Source organism: Lissotriton vulgaris, chromosome 9, assembly GCF_964263255.1.
Source record: "Lissotriton vulgaris chromosome 9, aLisVul1.2, whole genome shotgun sequence".
Classification (NCBI taxonomy): Eukaryota; Metazoa; Chordata; class Amphibia; order Caudata; family Salamandridae; genus Lissotriton; species Lissotriton vulgaris.
Genome location: NC_141697.1, coordinates 1,228,190,226 through 1,228,208,866, shown reverse-complemented (window position 1 = coordinate 1,228,208,866; position 18,641 = coordinate 1,228,190,226). Strand labels below are relative to the sequence as shown.

The following is an 18,641-nucleotide window of genomic DNA, read 5'->3' as shown; positions in this document are numbered from 1 at the left end:
AGAGTACTGTGTGCCTCCTCTTTTTCTGTGTTTGGAGGGAGTGTGAGTAGAGTGTGCGACCGGCAGATGAGAGGGAACGGGACAGAAGAGGTAGTTGTGTTATTTTGTGTTATCAGCATCTGTGTAGCACTTTATTTTCATTTGTATGGCCTTGCATGATTTCATGGAGTCTGTCTGCCTTCTTCTATACAGTTTGGTGGTTCTTATTGGATGGAGGCAGGGTGGACTGGTATTTTTGTAAACAGGAACTTGTATGGTGGGCAAAGAGATTTACATTTAATGGTAACACAAACTGCGAGCCAGTGACGTTCCTGTTGGACAGTAACAAATGCATCTGTTGGCTAGTAACAAGATGGTCAGACAAATCCTGAACAGTCTGCAGTTGAACAAGCTGGCAGCCGAGCAGGTCAGTATCAAGGGCAGATGATACCTTATCGCCAGTGGAACCAGCAAGAATGCCCACTACAGCAGCCTGGAGCGAGAGACATAAGGAGGCCTGGTCTCCATTTTATCACTGCATTTGATAAAGGCATTCATGTGCATGATAATATGTTTCCAGGGCCCAGGAGCACACAAGGTTTGTGACTGAGGTCGTGAAGGTGACTGAAGAACTAGAGGACCCAGTGTGCAGGCTTTAGAGCGGGAGTGATGGATGCCTTAAGAGCCAAGAGGGGGGATCACCCTCATGGCACCATCACTGTGAGGCTGCATCACTCACACATGCCTTGATGACCTCCAGAATTTAGGAGATGTGAGTGAATTTGTCTTCAAGAGGCTGTTGACTTTCAAGGTGTCTACCTAGGAGCGGTAGGAAGGGTCAAAGCTCCAGAGGAGGTGCATAAGGTTGCTGGGCATAGGAACTAGGTGACGGGCAGGATCGATTATGCACTTGTTCAATACGGTGGACGAGACTTCCGCTCCGTCTGTGATGGAGTATCCCGTCTGCCAAACTCTAAAGAAATATGGCCCAAAACTGTGAGATGTAAGTAGGACGGAGCATCATTGCACGAAATCTACAATCCACATGAACATGTAATTTAAGCACATTATCAGTGCAATTCCCAGATATGACGTCACATCCGTGAAATATGGGTTTTGAAACAACTGATTTTAGTGTAACAATAGTCTATAAACATGTAATATTACAGTTAAAAAGCAGCCCAACTGCTCATTTGTGCTATCCTGAAAGTTACTAAAGAACCTTTGCCAAAGTTTCTTCTACCACCCCACAGCTCAGACAGCACCTCTGAATCTGCACACTTCACAGCCTGCAGTCCAACCCCACAGCTCAGACAGCGCCTTTGAATCTGCACACTTCACAGCCCACACCTCAGACAGCACCTTTGAATCTACACACTTCACAGCCCACAGCTCAGACAGCACCTTTGAATCTACACACTTCACAACCCACAGCTCAGACAGCACCTCTGAATCTGCACACTTCACAGCCCACACCTCAGACAGCACCTTTGAATCTACACACTTCACAGCCCACAGCTCAGACAGCACATCTGAATCTGCACACTTCACAGCCCACACCTCAGACAGCACCTTTGAATCTACACACTTCACAGCCCACACCTCAGACAGCACCTTTGAATCTGCACACGTCACAGCCCACACCTCAGACAGCACCTCTGAATCTGCACACTTCACAGCCCACACCTCAGACAGCACCTTTGAATCTACACACTTCACAGCCCACAGCTCAGACAGCACCTTTGAATCTACACACTTCACAGCCCACAGCTCAGACAGCACCTCTGAATCTGCACACTTCACAGCCCACACCTCAGACAGCACCTTTGAATCTACACACTTCACAGCCCACAGCTCAGACAGCACCTTTGAATCTACACACTTCACAGCCCACAGCTCAGACAGCACCTTTGAATCTACACACTTCACAGCCCACAGCTCAGACAGCACCTTTGAATCTACACACTTCACAGCCCACAGCTCAGACAGCACCTTTGAATCTACACACTTCACAGCCCACAGCTCAGACAGCACCTCTGAATCTGCACACTTCACAGCACACACCTCAGACAGCACCTTTGAATCTACACACTTCACAGCCCACAGCTCAGACAGCACCTTTGAATCTGCACACTTCACAGCCCACAGCTCAGACAGCACCTTTGAATCTGCACACTTCACAGCCCACAGCTCAGACAGCACCTTTGAATCTACAGACTTCACAGCCCACAGCTCAGACGCACCTTTGAATCTACACACTTCACAGCCCACAGCTCAGACGCACCTTTGAATCTACACACTTCACAGCCCACAGCTCAGACGCACCTTTGAATCTACACACTTCACAGCCCACAGCTCAGACAGCACCTCTGAATCTGCACACTTCACAGCCCACAGCTCAGACAGCACCTTTGAATCTACACACTTCACAGCCCACAGCTCAGACGCACCTTTGAATCTACACACTTCACAGCCCACAGCTCAGACGCACCTTTGAATCTACACACTTCACAGCCCACAGCTCAGACAGCACCTCTGAATCTGCACACTTCACAGCCCACAACTCAAACAGCACCTCTGAATCTGCACACTTCACAGCCCACAGCTCAAACAGCACCTCTGAATCTGCACACTTCACAGCCCACAGCTCAAACAGCACCTCTGAATCTACACACTTCACAGCCCACAGCTCAGACAGCACCTCTGAATCTGCACACTTCACAGCCCACAGCTCAGACGCACCTTTGAATCTACACACTTCACAGCCCACAGCTCAGACGCACCTTTGAATCTACACACTTCACAGCCCACAGCTCAGACAGCACCTCTGAATCTGCACACTTCACAGCCCACAGCTCAGACAGCACCTTTGAATCTACACACTTCACAGCCCACAGCTCAGACGCACCTTTGAATCTACACACTTCACAGCCCACAGCTCAGACGCACCTTTGAATCTACACACTTCACAGCCCACAGCTCAGACAGCACCTCTGAATCTGCACACTTCACAGCCCACAACTCAAACAGCACCTCTGAATCTGCACACTTCACAGCCCACAGCTCAAACAGCACCTCTGAATCTGCACACTTCACAGCCCACAGCTCAAACAGCACCTCTGAATCTACACACTTCACAGCCCACAGCTCAGACAGCACCTCTGAATCTGCACACTTTACAGCCCACAGCTCAGACAGCACCTTTGAATCTACACACTTCACAGCCCACAGCTCAAACAGCACCTCTGAATCTGCACACTTCACAGCCCACAGCTCAAACAGCACCTCTGAATCTACACACTTCACAGCCCACAGCTCAGACAGCACCTCTGAATCTGCACACTTCACAGCCCACAGCTCAAACAGCACCTCTGAATCTACACACTTCACAGCCCACAGCTCAAACAGCACCTCTGAATCTGCACACTTCACAGCCCACAGCTCAAACAGCACCTCTGAATCTGCACACTTCACAGCCCACAGCTCAGACAGCACCTTTGAATCTACACACTTCACAGCCCACAGCTCAGACGCACCTTTGAATCTACACACTTCACAGCCCACAGCTCAGACAGCACCTCTGAATCTGCACACTTCACAGCCACACAGCTCAAACAGCACCTCTGAATCTGCACACTTCACAGCCCACAGCTCAAACAGCACCTCTGAATCTGCACACTTCACAGCCCACAGCTCAAACAGCACCTCTGAATCTGCACACTTCACAGCCCACAGCTCAAACAGCACCTCTGAATCTGCACACTTCACAGCCCACAGCTCAGACAGCACCTTTGAATCTACACACTTCACAGCCCACAGCTCAGACGCACCTTTGAATCTACACACTTCACAGCCCACAGCTCAGACAGCACCTCTGAATCTGCACACTTCACAGCCACACAGCTCAAACAGCACCTCTGAATCTGCACACTTCACAGCCCACAGCTCAAACAGCACCTCTGAATCTGCACACTTCACAGCCCACAGCTCAAACAGCACCTCTGAATCTGCACACTTCACAGCCCACAGCTCAAACAGCACCTCTGAATCTGCACACTTCACAGCCCACAGCTCAGACAGCACCTTTGAATCTACACACTTCACAGCCCACAGCTCAGACGCACCTTTAAATCTGCACACTTCACAGCCCACAGCTCAGACGCACCTTCGAATCCACACACTTCACGGCCTGCAGTCCAACCCCACAGCTCACACAGCGCCTTTGAATCTGCACACTTCACAGCCTGCAGTCCAACCCACCGCTTGCTGCTACCAGATGACCTGTCGTGATTAGAAAGGATGCAAGTGGTGGGACTGTAATCTGTCCTTCCTTTTCACTTCCAGTTTAATTCCATTTTTCTTGGACTCGTTTTATCTCCCTGGTGGTATTCAGTAATCTGACCTCAGATCTACCGGTCTGCTCTGAGGCCTTTAAGATAAAATACAGGGGCTGTACATTGTTGAATAAAGGAGGAAGAAAGAAATAAAACCCACATGGTGAAAAAACTGGGAAACGCACACTGATTAAATGTAAAATGAAACAGGTGTGCACTGCACACGCAATGATGGGCCTTCAAAGTGGGCTGCCGCCAAAAGCCCACACACCATTCATTTCAAGCAGGATGAGGTTAGCTTGTCACGGATCCGAATTTAAAAACTCATGTGTACTCTGCTCATATGAGCAAAAAAAGATAAAACAAGCATTGAAAAAGCCATTAGGTTTGGCATTAATGTGGCAAAGAATTTGAGCACAGGCAATCACAGTTGCTGTTTGCGTGCACAACTGTTGGTTATTACATGAAAGTCATCCATATTGGCTTTGCCAGTGCTTAGGAAAAAGGGACAGGGATCCCTCCAAGATCAAAATGCTAATTTTCCCAGAGTTCGGAAGGTCCTGGCATTAGTCCTGAGCGTATTCCTTAACCATCAATATACTTTTCAGAGAGCTTCTCCTAATGCACAGTTTTGCATAATAGAGTGGCTCCTTCAGCCTCCTTAACAGTGTAACACAGAGCTTTGTTTAATGCACTCCTGAGTGATGTAATATGTGACGTCCTAAGCCCTGCATGAAGGGCTGCAGGTAGTTGACTTTACTGTTCCTGGCGTATCTCACAGGTGTTTTCCCCACTTTAGCCTGTGCCATTCCAATACTTGACTTCTGTGTTTTTTTTCAGTGAATTTATGCAATTTTTTTTAAACATAGGTTAAGTCTTAGCACCTAACCTAACCATAACTTGTCTACCAAATGTTACCTTATTAAAATTAGGGAGCTGTTAGGCAACTGAGAAGATGGGTAGGTTGAGTAAACAGATGTGAAAGGAGTGGTTGGGGACCTGAGACCTCTTAACTCTTCACCCTAGAGACAGGTGGTGGTGTATCTTCACCGTAGTTGTTCGTTTGCCATATGAATTATGTGTGGTGTTGTACCTTCACCGTAGGAGTTGGGTGTTTGTCATATGAATAATGTGTGGTGTTGTATCTTCTCCTTAGGAGTTGGGTCTTTGCCCTATGAATTATGTGTGGTGTTGTATCTTCTCTGTAGGTGTTGGTTGTTTGCCATATGAATTATTGTATCTTTTCCTTCAGTGTTGAGTGTTTGCCTTATGAGTTGGTGGTGTTGTATCTTCACTCTAGGAGTTGTTTGTTTGCCATATGAATTATGTGTGGTGTTGCATCTTCTCCTTAGGAATTGGGTCTTTGCCATATGAATTATGTGTGGTGTTGTATCTTGTCCTTCGAAGTTGGTTGTTTGCCATATGAATTATCTGTGGTGTTGTATCTTCTCCTTAGGAGTTGAGTGTTTGCCAAATGAATTATGTGTGGTGTTGCATCTTCTCCTTAGGAGTTGGGTCTTTGCCATATGAATTATGTGTGGTGTTGTTTCTTCTCCATAGGAGTTGGTTGTTTGCCATTTGAATTATGTGTGGTGTTGTATCTTCTTCTTAGGAATTGGGTGTTTGCCATATGATTTATGTGTGGTGTTGTATCTTCTCCTTAGGAGTTGGGTCTTTGCCGTATGAATTATGTGTGGTGTTGTATCTTCTCCGTAGGAGTTGGTTGTTTGCAATAGGAATTGTTGTATTTTCTCCTTCAGAGTTGAGTGTTTGCCCTATGAATTATGTGTGGTGTTGTATCTTCTCAGTAGGAGTTGGTGGTTTGCCATTTGAATTATGTGTGGTGTTATATCTTCTTCTTAGGAGTTGGGTCTTTGCCCTATGAATTATGTGTGGTGTTGTATCTTCTCCGTAGGAGTTGGTTGTTTGCCATATGAATTGTTGTATCTTCTCCTTCAGAATTGAGTGTTTGCCCTATGAATTATGTGTGGTGTTGTATCTTCTCAGTAGGATTTGGTTCTTGCCATTTGAATTATCTGTGGTGTTGTATCTTCTTCTTAGGAGTTGGGTCTTTGCCCTATGAATCATGTGTGGTGTTGTATCTTCTCCGTAGGAGTTGGTTGTTTGCCATATGAATTGTTATATCTTCTCCTTCAGAGTTGAGTGTTTGCCCTATGAGTTATGTGTGGTGTTGTTTCATTTCAGTAGGAGTTGGTTGTTTGCCATTTGAATTATGGCTGGCGTTGTACCTTCTTCTTAGGAGTTGGGTCTTTGCCCTATGAAATATGTGTGGTGTTGTATCTTCTCCGTAGGAGTTGGTTGTTTGCCATATGAATTGTTGTATCTTCTCCTTCAGAGTTGAGTGTTTGCCCTATGAATTATGTGTGGTGTTGTGTCTTCTCAGTAGGAGTTGGTTGTTTGCCATTTGAATTATGTGTGGTGTTGTATCTTCTTCTTAGGAGTTGGGTGTTTGCCATATGATTTATGTGTGGTGTTGTATCTTCTTCTTAGGAGTTGGGTGTTTGCCATATGAATTATGTGTGTGTTGAATCCTCATTGTTGCACCTTCTTTCACAGGTGGCGGTCAAATCCATAGGCAAGAACAAGATCACAGATGAGCTGGATAAAGTGCACCTCCAGCGTGAGATTGAAATAACAGCGCTACTCAAGCATGAACATATTGTCCAGGTCTATGAAGGTAAGGACGATGAAGGAAGGTTCAAATACTGCTAGACATCAGTGCCGCCAACATGCGGGACTGTGGATGAGATAAGATCTCACCTTTCTAAGGCGAGGGCCATATCCAAAAGTTAATTCAGAAATTCAAGAATGGCAGAATGTTATCACCACAACTGGGATGCCTAATACTAATACTGATAGTCAGACATGATGGTGGCATTTACAAATGTATTAATTAAATAATAAGAAAGTGTATGTGGGGATTGTACTACTGAGTATCTACTCCCAGAGTTTCTTGTACAAGAATATCAAGGACAGGATATTGAGGGACAAAATATTGAAAGGTAAGTGCATATATGGAAGTATAGGTTTACTATTCCCTACTCCGCATCTGCGTGCCTTAAAGTTATGTGTACCGCGTATGTGCATATATCAGGAGTTAGGTTTTGAAAATCTAGACTTTATTACTTTTTTGTTGATATTTTGTCCTCAATATTGTGTCCTATTGATATTCTAGGATCGATATCTAGGGTGTACGCCGTTTGTGGGCGTATCTGCAGGATCGGTCTGTAGAAGTGGCAAGCTTCCACTAAATAGCCGGAGGCCATTACCTTCCCATTCGCAGGTAATGTTGTGTCTGGCAATCAGTGGTGTAACATTAGTCACCGCAGCCCTCGCTTTGAGGGCGGCCTGAGCTCCAGGGGGCCCCCTCCGACACTATGCACGGGTAGCGGTCCCCTGCCCTGACAGCTCCTGACTGGGTTCTGAGTGGGGGGGGGGGCTCCATGTACTTTACAGGGGGGCCATCTCAAGTTTGTTACACCACTCCTGAAATTGCACATAAAGGGCAGGAGTACGTACATTCCCAAGTTGAGAATGGGAAGGTTACACCAAAGACACCCTCATTGTTTTTAGGGGTAGTGAAATATGTGTTCCTGTAGTAAAACATACTTTACCTTGGGAGAAACAAAAATAATTAAGCAAATGTGCAAACGTTCACAGAGGTCACATTCTTGCTGTTGAATTGTGCACCTCTTTATAATTCTGCTTGCATTAATGCTTTTCTGACTCTCAGAGCAGCCGTTTTGTGAGTCAAGCCCTGCAGCCTCTGTTGTTCTGTCATTGTGTGTCGATGGGAGCTGTAAGACCTCTCGTAATATGCTACATTATTAAAACGATATCACTACCTGAATTAAATGACTGCACTAACATAGAGTAAGTTTGGCTCTTGAGCAGTTACTTGAAGAAGCTGCCTGCTGGTGGCACTTCGAACATAGGGGCATATTACCAAGGGCCTTATTGCCGCTTTAGCAGCACTTTTTGCCGCTAAAGCGGCGATTATTTTATCACCCTATCAGCAAGCTGTTGCTAACAGGCATTAGCGACAGCTTTCTGGGGATAGCGGCCGGCTTTTCTGTCGCCTTGCATGTCAGCAATAATTATCGCTAATGACATGCAAGGTAGGCTTTCCCAACTAAAAGAGACTGAAAACAGTCGCTAACACAACTTCCCCGTATTAGCAACGCAGGCGAAGCGATGAAAAAAGTCGGGCTATGCGAGATTATTGCTAGAATTTAACACCTGCTAAAAACATGACTTACCTGTTTCTTCAATGGGAGGTGGATTGTCAGGCTAAGTCCACCATGGCGTTAATGCGTGAATATCGCTGGATTTCCTGCAATTTTCACGCATTTCACCGCTGTCGCTGGATATATTATCGCATTGGAGATAAACGTTGCTAATACCGTCTTATCTCCGCGATAATATCCAGCGATAAAAAAAAAGCGGTTTGCGATAATTATCACTAGTTGTTGCTAATATGACCCATAGTGTACTAGGGAAGCAAATTCAGGGAACATAGTAACAATTCTAATTTGGTTAGTTAACTTTTGCGTAATTGGACAGTAATGTGTGCCCATAGTGCATAAGTAGGGTAAAAGACAATGGGCCTGATTCACAGAACTAACTTAAGACAAAATCCTAAACTTACTACTTTTGGTATTCACAGAAGTTAGGATTTTGTCTTAACTTTGTCTTAAGACAAACTTAAGACAGACTTAAGACAGATTTAAGTTAGAATTTTGTTTTAAGTCTGTCTTAAGTCTGTCTTAAGACAAACTTAAGACAAAATCCTAACTTCTGTGAATACCAAAAGTAGTAAGTTTAGGATTTTGTTTTAAGTTAGTTCTGTGAATCGGGTCCAGTATGTCAGCTGCGTCGAGCTTCTCACAACATGCATGAGGGATTAAAACTGAGAAACAGCCATGTCACACTGCGGTTTAGCCCTCAGTACTGTAATCTCAAAGCCTGATAAAAAAGTGTAAAAATATGATATGGTCTCGTCAAACTTTAAAAAGTGTATTTCAATAACATGCACAGCCATCTCACCTTAGTAAATCAGATTATATCAGTGCATTTAGAAGTATTTTTTAAGTGATAGCATTCAAATTTAAATTTAGAAACATTTGTTCTTCCCCCCACACTGACAACAATACCAATAGAAAACTAAGAGGCAGGTCAGTTGTTACGTGCACTCTTAGGGCGGCCTAGGTTCCTATTATACATGAACAATGTTATAGTTTATTCAATCAAATACAGGAGAAGGTTTTGTACAGCACACATTCTGGAGTCGTGTATTTAGAAATCCTCTTATACGTGAAACTAAAAGAAATAGGAGAGAAAATATAAATAAAGCAATTACCTAGGATCACACAATTTGCCAAAATGGGAAAGCTGGGATTAACTCCAGGTTTTCTGGTTTCACATTGTGTAATTCAGCCACGAGACATACATGCTTTGCTTCCACTATACCCACCTTATTGCCCCCTCACTGATCTCCCACACTGATCGTCACCCTGCTGAAGTCAATGCGGTCCTCGGTCACATCACAGACCAAACTTTGTGGCCCTGGGGATAATGTGTGGGAGTGCCCATGGTGTAAACTGTGGCTATTCATATGTTTAAAAGTAAGGTGCATCTGAAGTAGGCCTGCATTCAAGTAACTGTCATAGCCACTACTGTATATGTCTATACAGTTTCAAATGCAATTTTCCGCAATGGCTCTATGTGTTTATTTTCTCTATTTCCTTAAGATGCTTTAGTTGGAGCTCACTAGCGCTTACATGTTTTATAATGTATGTTTACTGTATGCGGCACTGTGAGCTGTACTGATCCTCTTCCTGAGATTCAGACCATGGCTCCCAGGCTGGTTCCTCCCCTTGCATCCATCTGCTTCTCATGGGCTGTGGCGCTTGTGGTCAGCTGTGTGTCTCTGTGGTCCTCTGGTGGGCTGTGTTTGCTTGATATGTTCTGTTTCCATTAAACCGTGCAGCACCGCAGCCCCCCAGGAAACAGCCCTCTGTACCACACACATTCATGTACTTGTCCTTAGCACTTCCCAGAAGATGCAACATTTCTTGGATAATGTTCCAAAGTTCTGGCGACCAAAGAAGGCTGGACAGATTGGCCAAGAAAGACACGCATCATTGTCCACAGACACTGCAATCCAGAGCCCACTGAAGCAGCTGCCAGCAGCATGCAGCACGTTATACCAATCTAGGACAAGTGCATAGCTCAGGAGATTCTGATCGTCTGCTTGTAACAGGAAGACTGGTTTTACACGCAGTATAATCCATCAGCCTTAGTGAAGCACTGACATTGAACAAGAGTCTCCTGACTCAAACATCTTATTTTGACTCCTCCCTCACAGAGGGCTTGTCATGTTTCTCCCTTCCTCCATCTATGTAACTTACTTCAGAGACTTGGACAACATTACTTTCCTACTTCATTGCACCTAATTTCACCCTCTCCTCTTTGGCCTTGTGTTTGCTTTGTTCACCCTAAGTTGGCAGGGTGTGGCCAGACGTGGGTCCCTTGCTCACTTTGCCACTGGATTCAAGCTAGCCTGGCTGATGACGGCTGATTAGTCAGAAACCGGTCCCAGGATGCTTGTTTCTGGTCCATGGCAGACCTGACTTGGCAGTTTGGGCGGGACTGTTCCCACGAGGCACAAGGTCAAGACTGATTTACATATAGCTGGGTCTGAACTGAGGTGGCGAAGTGAGCTAAAGAATGATGATGGATTCAACCAGATCTGTGACTGGGGGTGAGTGTTTGAAAAGTTTCAGCGCTCCGTCCATCATCTCCTTGTGTTTGCTGGCTTCTGTCCACCTGTTTTACTGAAACAGAATTTGCCTCTGTCACTGGCTTCCTCATGTTATTCCAGCTCCCCGGCATTCTCATTTTTGGGCATGCGCGGCCGCCATCTGCTCTTCAGTAGACATGATGTGGGGTCAGCCCCTTCATATCATTGGCTTACTTAGGTGAGTCCTCTTCAGGCATTGGCTTGAGAAAGTGTCAATGAGCTCTTGGATCAGCCCAGAGGAGAATTGTAGTCTCATTGTGATGCTCTTGAGCCTGTTTGGGTGTATCCTTCCTCCTCCTATGATGTTCTCCCATTCAAATGCACTTGGGACTATTTCACATCTGAGAAGGCATTCAATCACCAGACTTTTTGTCAAATTCACTTTTTAACTCATAAATGCATTCTATTCAACAAAAATCAATTTTTGTTTGTTTGTCACTTTTAGACTCACTGGGTTGCTTTACAGCGAACTAAACTGATTGATGCGGTGCAATAACTGCTCCTCTAATAGTTTACAGGAATTGTCTTTGGTGTTCCAGCAGCTGGTGCAGCAGCCCCAGCTCTACTCGGCTGCTGCATCGCTCTCTCCCATTTCTGACTTGTTTTCACTGCTTTCTCTTTCCTTTCCCCTTTTTTAGGTCTCGCCTGTCGATGCGCATGCGCATCGAGCAAGCGAGAGTATTGCGACTTATCCACTCTTTATCCACACTGCAAGGAATCGTGGCGATTCCTTGCAGTGCCCGTGACTTTTAAGGTCAATGCGCATGCGCATTGAGCTTATGCGCATGCGCATTGACCTTAAAAGCGCGTGCACGTCCGTCTTTGTTTACCCGCTCCGCCCCCTCCCCTTCCCGCCGTCTCACATTTCGCAATGACCTCCTAACAACACACACACCCTCTCCCCCGATCCGCCCCCTCCCCGCCATGTCTGCCCCCTTCCCGCCGTCTCGCATTTCTCCTCCCCCCTCCCCTCTCTTCCCTCCTTAAAAACAACTTTATGAAAACCATCGACTTGCAAAGGTTTGTTGTTTCCATAAATATTATTCAGTTGCTAGAGTTTTTTTTACTTCAGCAGTTTGAATAAAATATTTGCTTGTTATACAGAGCCAGGCTCCCCTTTTTCCACTCCCCTCCCCGGCCCCGCCCCTTCACCACATCCAGATTGGCCCCTTGCTACCACATCACACCCCTCGTGACACACCACTTCCTGGTATTCAACTTTGTCGACCGGCTCCACAGTAACCCTGCCGAAGCAACAACGGCCCCTGGATTGACTCCATGAGAGCTCCTCTACTGACTCAGGTACACAGCCCGCCGTGTTCTTTTACCCCCCCTCTCCTCGACCGTCCTCCACCAGTCCTTATCCTTAGCCTTTCCCCTCCCTTTCCTCTGCCAGGTATTCTACCACAACGCGTGGAACGCCGGACTGCGAAGCACCTGACGTCCACGGATGTGGCACCGATCGCCCGCGCTGTGCCTCCCGCTTTATTCAGGTATTTACACGCTCCCCCCAGCTCACCCGCCCGGCTTCACCAATGTTCCCTCGTCCCTCATTCCACTCCTTTATTCCCCCACTACAGATGTTGCCCATCCGACTGGAAGCACCTTAATTACTGATCTTCCGATCTACATTGTTTTTCCAGGTAACTCTGCCGCCTAAGCGCTTCATCTGGCCACTTCTCTTTCGCACTGCTCCGGTATGTCACCCCACCCGGTCCGACAACTTGGCCATGGTTTGAGCGCTTACTTCCAGATGCCGCCACACTGATACTATGCCTTACGCGAGTGAATCAGCCCCAGGATTTCGACATCCCTCCTCCTGCACTTTGACCTTACTAACCCACGGCTTTTGTACTTCCCATTCCTGGCCCCCACCTTGAAACTGTTCGTTGTCACCCTTAGTCTGACTTAATTGCACATCGCGAGTTCGGGTCCTTTGCCTCTCGCTATTCCGCCTCGGTATGTTCTTCTAGACTCACCTACCTGCCGGCTTCCTAGCCCATTACCATGACGTGATTGCAGACGTTGAGGCTACTCTCTTCATTCTGTTCTTCCCGCTTACTGCACAGCCACCGTGAGCTTCTTCGCCACTCTGTGTTTCACCCCTTCCCCCCACCTGGCCGCCCTTGCTCCCCTACCAATTGCCTACTCACCCAGATGCCCCAGAATTGACACACAACCTTATGTCCAGGCTCTTACTTCACCACCCTGGTAGTGTTCATGCCCCCTGCTCTTATGCGCAGCAGTCTCTTAGACGGCCCACCTTTTAGAAATGTTTATGGCTTTTTTTTTTTAATTCTTTAGCATTGGCTACAGGAAACAAAAATGCTAAAGATTTACAAAAAAAACCATAAACAATTCTAAAAGCACTAACTCTAATGCTGCGAGACCTATTGCATTTCCAATGCTTGTTTTCTGAGTGCTTTCTCCTGCCTTTGCATAGTTTTTACTGCTTTCTTCCCCCCCCCCAATTTTTCGAGTGCTTTTTCCTGCGTGTGCCTTGTTTTCTACTGCTTTCTCCTTCTTTTGCCCCGTTTCTTTGAGTGTTCTCTCCTGTTTCTTCCTCATTTTTACTGCTTTCTCCATGCTCTCCTCCCGATTTTTCTGAGTGTTTTCTCCTGCTTTTACTCATTTTTCACTACTTATGTGGCTGTTCGAATTAACAGAGCACCGTGAAGCAGCTCGGAACTCCAGCTCCTTGAGCCCCTCATGGGTGATTTGGTGAACTTTATAAATCCTGATTGATTTATTAACCCTTTCGGCGCTGCGCACATTTTCGTCCTGTGCGGGCGATTTAAATAGTGGGTGGGATTCGGACGCACACTCCCACCATGATGCATGATGGCTGGGGGCCGTCCTCCGCACACGCCCACCATGACGCATGACGGCCGGGGGCAGTCATGCACACCAAAGGGGTTAATTGAGTCACTGGGCCACCAATAATATTCAGAAATCAGGCAGCTGCCCTTCTCCTTGGCCTCTGTTAAAAATACAAATTCAGGGCACCCAGCGGCATTGGCAAAGCCAATATGTCTGACTTTTAACTAAAAATGCTAGCAAGATCTATTGGCTCGATGTATGAATGTAATCACAGAGTATATTCCTAGTGTTAAGCGTACATAGTTGAAAACAACCCAACACATATAAAACAGGTCCAAAACATTATAATAAACTAGCAGCCCGTCCCGACGTTGTCCGGGAGAAAAAGGCTGCTCCAGGGCCCCCGCCCGCCCCGCAGAAGAGTTGTCTGTGCAAGTCCTTGCCCTGTTCAACTGATTTGGCCCACCTGTGTTATTTTTTTAATTTGTATGTATTGTTTTCCGCGTTTTATGTTGTCCGCAAGATGTGAGGAAAGTGTTGTGTCACCTGTTTAATGTTTTTTTTTCTTTTGAAGGCTCTTTCTGTGTGTTCGTTTTTGTATCCCTTCAAAGAAGTTTCCCTTTCGTTTTGTCAATTGTGTGGTGAAGTCCTGGCAGTGCTCGAGTGATTATGGGCAGTTGTGCTATTTTCGTTATTCGTATGTCTTATTGTAAGTGTTTTATCTTGTCCGCAAGATGTGAGGAAAGTCTTGTGAATGCGCAGTCGATTGCGTTTCTCCGTTAAGAAATGTCGGCTTTTTTTGTTCGTGTTTACCCCCCTGTGACGTCGTTGGTCAATGGCCAATGGTTAAAGACTTTTTTTTTTGGTAAGCCGAAGTCGTGTGTGTGTTTTCTTTAGTGCGTTGTGATTGGTGTAGTATGCGATTAATTCTGCCCCCTATGTGGCGTCATTTGACACTCCTCCTCGATGGAAGGCCCGCCCAGTTTTTAATGCGAAGGCGTCAATGTTGTCTGGGTAACTGCAACGAATGTGTGTATATTTCTTATAGTGCGCACCTCTGCTGTTTTTGTATATTGGTGTTACCGCACTGTATGTGTGAATTTAAATTCATTGAAAGGGCATTTCCGCTGTATGTGTTGGGATTTGCAAATATTTGTTAGAAATTCATTGAAAGCGCATTTCCGCTCTATGTCTGCATATTGTGCGTTCTAAATTCAGTGGAAGTGCATTTCCGCTCTATGTGTGCATATGTAAGTGTGTTGTGAAGTCGCTTGGCCTTTGTTTGTTATTTGTACTTGGCACGGCCCTGTAAACGCCCACATTTGTTGTTTGAGACGACCACGCCCCCAAGGGACTACTTTACCACTTTTGGCGTTTTTGCTTTTTTAATGTATATGGTGTACATATCTATAGCCTATGTCCTTCTGCCACATCTCTCCTTTCAAATAGTGTATTGGGTGTAGTGATTGGTGCATTACTTTTGTAGTTTACCTGGCTCAAAGGTTTGTATTCTCTCTTTATAATAGTAGTATAGATGTGTGATAATGAGAATAAAATGAGGAAAAGAATAGCAAAAAACAAATGACATTAAAAAATCCACATTTCATCATGCCAGAATGTTGTGTATTATGGGTGTCGCACAAGGTTAGTGTTCTGTGTTGTTGGCATTGACAGAATGAGGCTTTAACACTGCGGTCTTACTACACCGGCGTAAATTCACCTACATTTCTTGTTCAGAGGTGTCCAGGTGCTTGAGCTGGGATGACGTCCCTGGTATAACAAGCAATGGCCAGGAATGTTTAAGGGATTGTCAGCGCTCTTCCCAAAGAAGTATCTTGGTTACTAAAGCTCTCACTAAGTGCTAAAACCACTTTCTAACAGTAATTTGGTGCCCAAACTAGCCAACAACCAAAGGCTACTTTGACATTTGGAAGGCCATTGATACCCCATGACTAGTTTTATTTAGTGATGACAAGGCTTGCTCGGACTCTGAAAACAAGACTTGCTCCTGGAGCTGTCATTCACTGTCTTCTACTTGACATATCGCAGATTCTAAAAGTAGACATCATCATCCGCTTCTTGTTTCTCTGACACAGATACCTATTGAGTGGCAAAATACCTAAAAACTCTCCTGTGACCAATCCCAGCTGGCTGACACAAACACTGAAAATCTCTGGGTTGTGATGATGTGAAGAGCACATTTCTAATACGTATCAAAGTTCCTTGTTTCATAAAGAAAGCTACTCTCAGTTGTTCATTCTCTAGCAATGCCCCTAAAATCTGGACTGTTCCATCTCTCTGTCTTTTCAGTTAGTGTCTTGGCTTAACTCTCTTCAACCATTTGGCCAGTTGCAATGGTAAATCTGTTTACTTATTTCTCTAGGTATTGTAATACCTTGGTGCGCTATGTTGTGAAACCAACCTTGATTATGTTAACACTTGGAAAGCTGTCTGTACCCTTCCCATCCTCATTGTACCATGGTGCTGGTCTTTGCTCTGTACGCAGAAGACCATCGTGAACAGTGGAGTCCTGAAGTTCCACCATGGAGCGCTCTCGTTGAAGAGGCTTCATGTGTCTCGGCACCAGGTGGCATCTCAGGATGTCTCTTTATTGTCTATAGTGAAGGTCCTCGTGGAGACGGCATCTTCAGTTCTGGCGCTGGTTGTATCTCAGCCTTGACCGCTCTGCACTCTGGCTACTCACACCTTCTTCTCTGCTCCTCCACAGTGTTCGAGAGCAAAGACAAAATCATAATCGTCATGGAGTATGCCAGCAACGGAGAGCTGTACGACTACGTCAACAACCGACATCTGATCTCGGAGACCGAGGCGCGGGGCTTCTTCCGACAGATCGTCTCCGCAGTGCACTACTGCCACAAGGTAAGAAGAGGGAACAGACTGGGGAAACCTGACTGTTGGTTTGGGCTGGGTTTGTGTATTTTTTTGAAAAAATATTGATTATAGATCATCATATTTCAGAAAAGCTATCTTAATGGTCGGTCTTTCAGTTGCTTCTACCTTTGTAATCAATTAATTTGTGTTGTTATCAGGGTGTTGCAATACAACACATTAAGGTGGGGCCAAGACAGGGTGAGAACAGCAGGCACACTTGATTACCTTCTCCAAGATGGTGCCCTCAATGTCATGCACATAAACCACAGTGAGGATAAATGTTGCAGACTACACCTTAAAAATGTAAATAAACACACTGGTTTACTTATAAACATAGGGGCAGATCTACGAGTAAGTGCCGTAGCGTGGCACCACAAGCTCATTGGCTGAGCCACGCTGCGGCACTTCCGAAGCACAGGGATGCAACAAATTTACAAGAATATGTCGCATCTCTTTGCTTCCCCCTGCGCTGGTGCACAAACTGCAGCCATGCTCTGGTGCAGGCACCCTTGCACCATGGTGCAAGGATGCCTGCATCTTAGGGAGATTGTTTTTGTGCAGGAAGGGGCCCCTTCCTGCACAAAAACAATCACTACAGGCATTTTCCTCCTTCACAAGTTGAAAGAGGAGAAATGACAACATTTCTCCTCGTTGCGCCTCGCTACGCCACCTCTAGGGTGGCATGCCATTCACACGCATCTCCAGATTTACGATTACTCGTAAATCTAGAAATGTGTCTCGTTCCATGGGTGTTGCGTGGGAACACCCACAGCAACACCCATGGAACGCCCCTACAATGCAAAGTGTTGTGTGTGAAGGGGCAGTATTTACAAGGAGTGGAAAAGTCACGCAGGGTGACTTTTCCTCTCCTTGTAAATATGGAGTAGCCCCCTGCGCTACCAGTGCATACAAAACAAATACACTGTAGGTTTATTTTTCAGTTCTGCACTTTGACAGCATTACTATGCTGAAGATGGCATGCAGGGAGCATTGTGCATTGGTAAGGCACGCCACCAGCTTTCACTTGCCCAGGAAGTCCTCAACCACATCCCTCGCAGGGTAAGACCACCCGCCAAATCTAAAAACCCCCACCAGCCTGACAAAAGTTGCTTTGGTAAAAGTGCTACTGTTGACAAAGCTGGAACACTTTCATCAAAACTGTAATGCTGCCACCCTGTCCTGGAGGCTGGTCAGCATTTTATTTTTATATTTTAAAAGCAAACCCCTGAAGCAGCTGTTCCTTTCTGAAATACAAACCAATCGATGGCCCTGACAGGCAGAGGGATTTCTCTCTGCGTATTGGGGTTATTCATCATTTTTCTCGCCCGGTTCTCGTTTGCCTCGCATGGCGCTCACAGCCAGGACGCCATCCTCATCGCCAATATGGGGTACCACAGATGAGATTCTTTGGAAGGAGCTACCTACAGAGGGCGGGCCTTCTGACGCGTGACTCTGGCGTTCCTGTGGTGGACGGGCCTTGAGGTCATAAGATGCTCATAGAAGAAGGAGCTGAGCATCCGCCATTGGAAATCTAGCTGTTCTCTCAGCTCCAACCGAGGAGGTTTTGGTTTCAGTTTTCAAAGGTACTTAGACGGCGTTGAACGTCCAGTATAGTGGTCTTGTGATACAGCGCTCCTTGTTCATTCAGATTCACAAACAGCCTCTGTAGTCGTGGCGAAGGCTCCGCATTCAGGGTGGAGGCTCTGCAGTCATGGAGGAGGCTCCGCACTCAGGGTGGAGGCTCTGCAGTCATGGCGGATGCTACTCACTCAGGGTGGAGGCTCTGCAGTCAC

The 18,641-nt window shown here is 46.0% G+C and overlaps 1 protein-coding gene across 1 annotated transcript in view; it reads left to right on the top strand.

Moving 5' to 3' along the window:
- LOC147693115 (NUAK family SNF1-like kinase 1) overlaps positions 1 to 18,641 on the top strand; it is a 112,946-nt gene that overhangs the window by 40,658 nt on the left and 53,647 nt on the right. The window contains exons 2-3 of the mRNA XM_086939364.1: positions 6,891 to 7,011; positions 16,685 to 16,836. Coding sequence (XP_086795490.1) covers positions 6,891 to 7,011; positions 16,685 to 16,836 — 273 coding nt within the window. The remainder of the gene's footprint in view (positions 1 to 6,890; positions 7,012 to 16,684; positions 16,837 to 18,641) is intronic.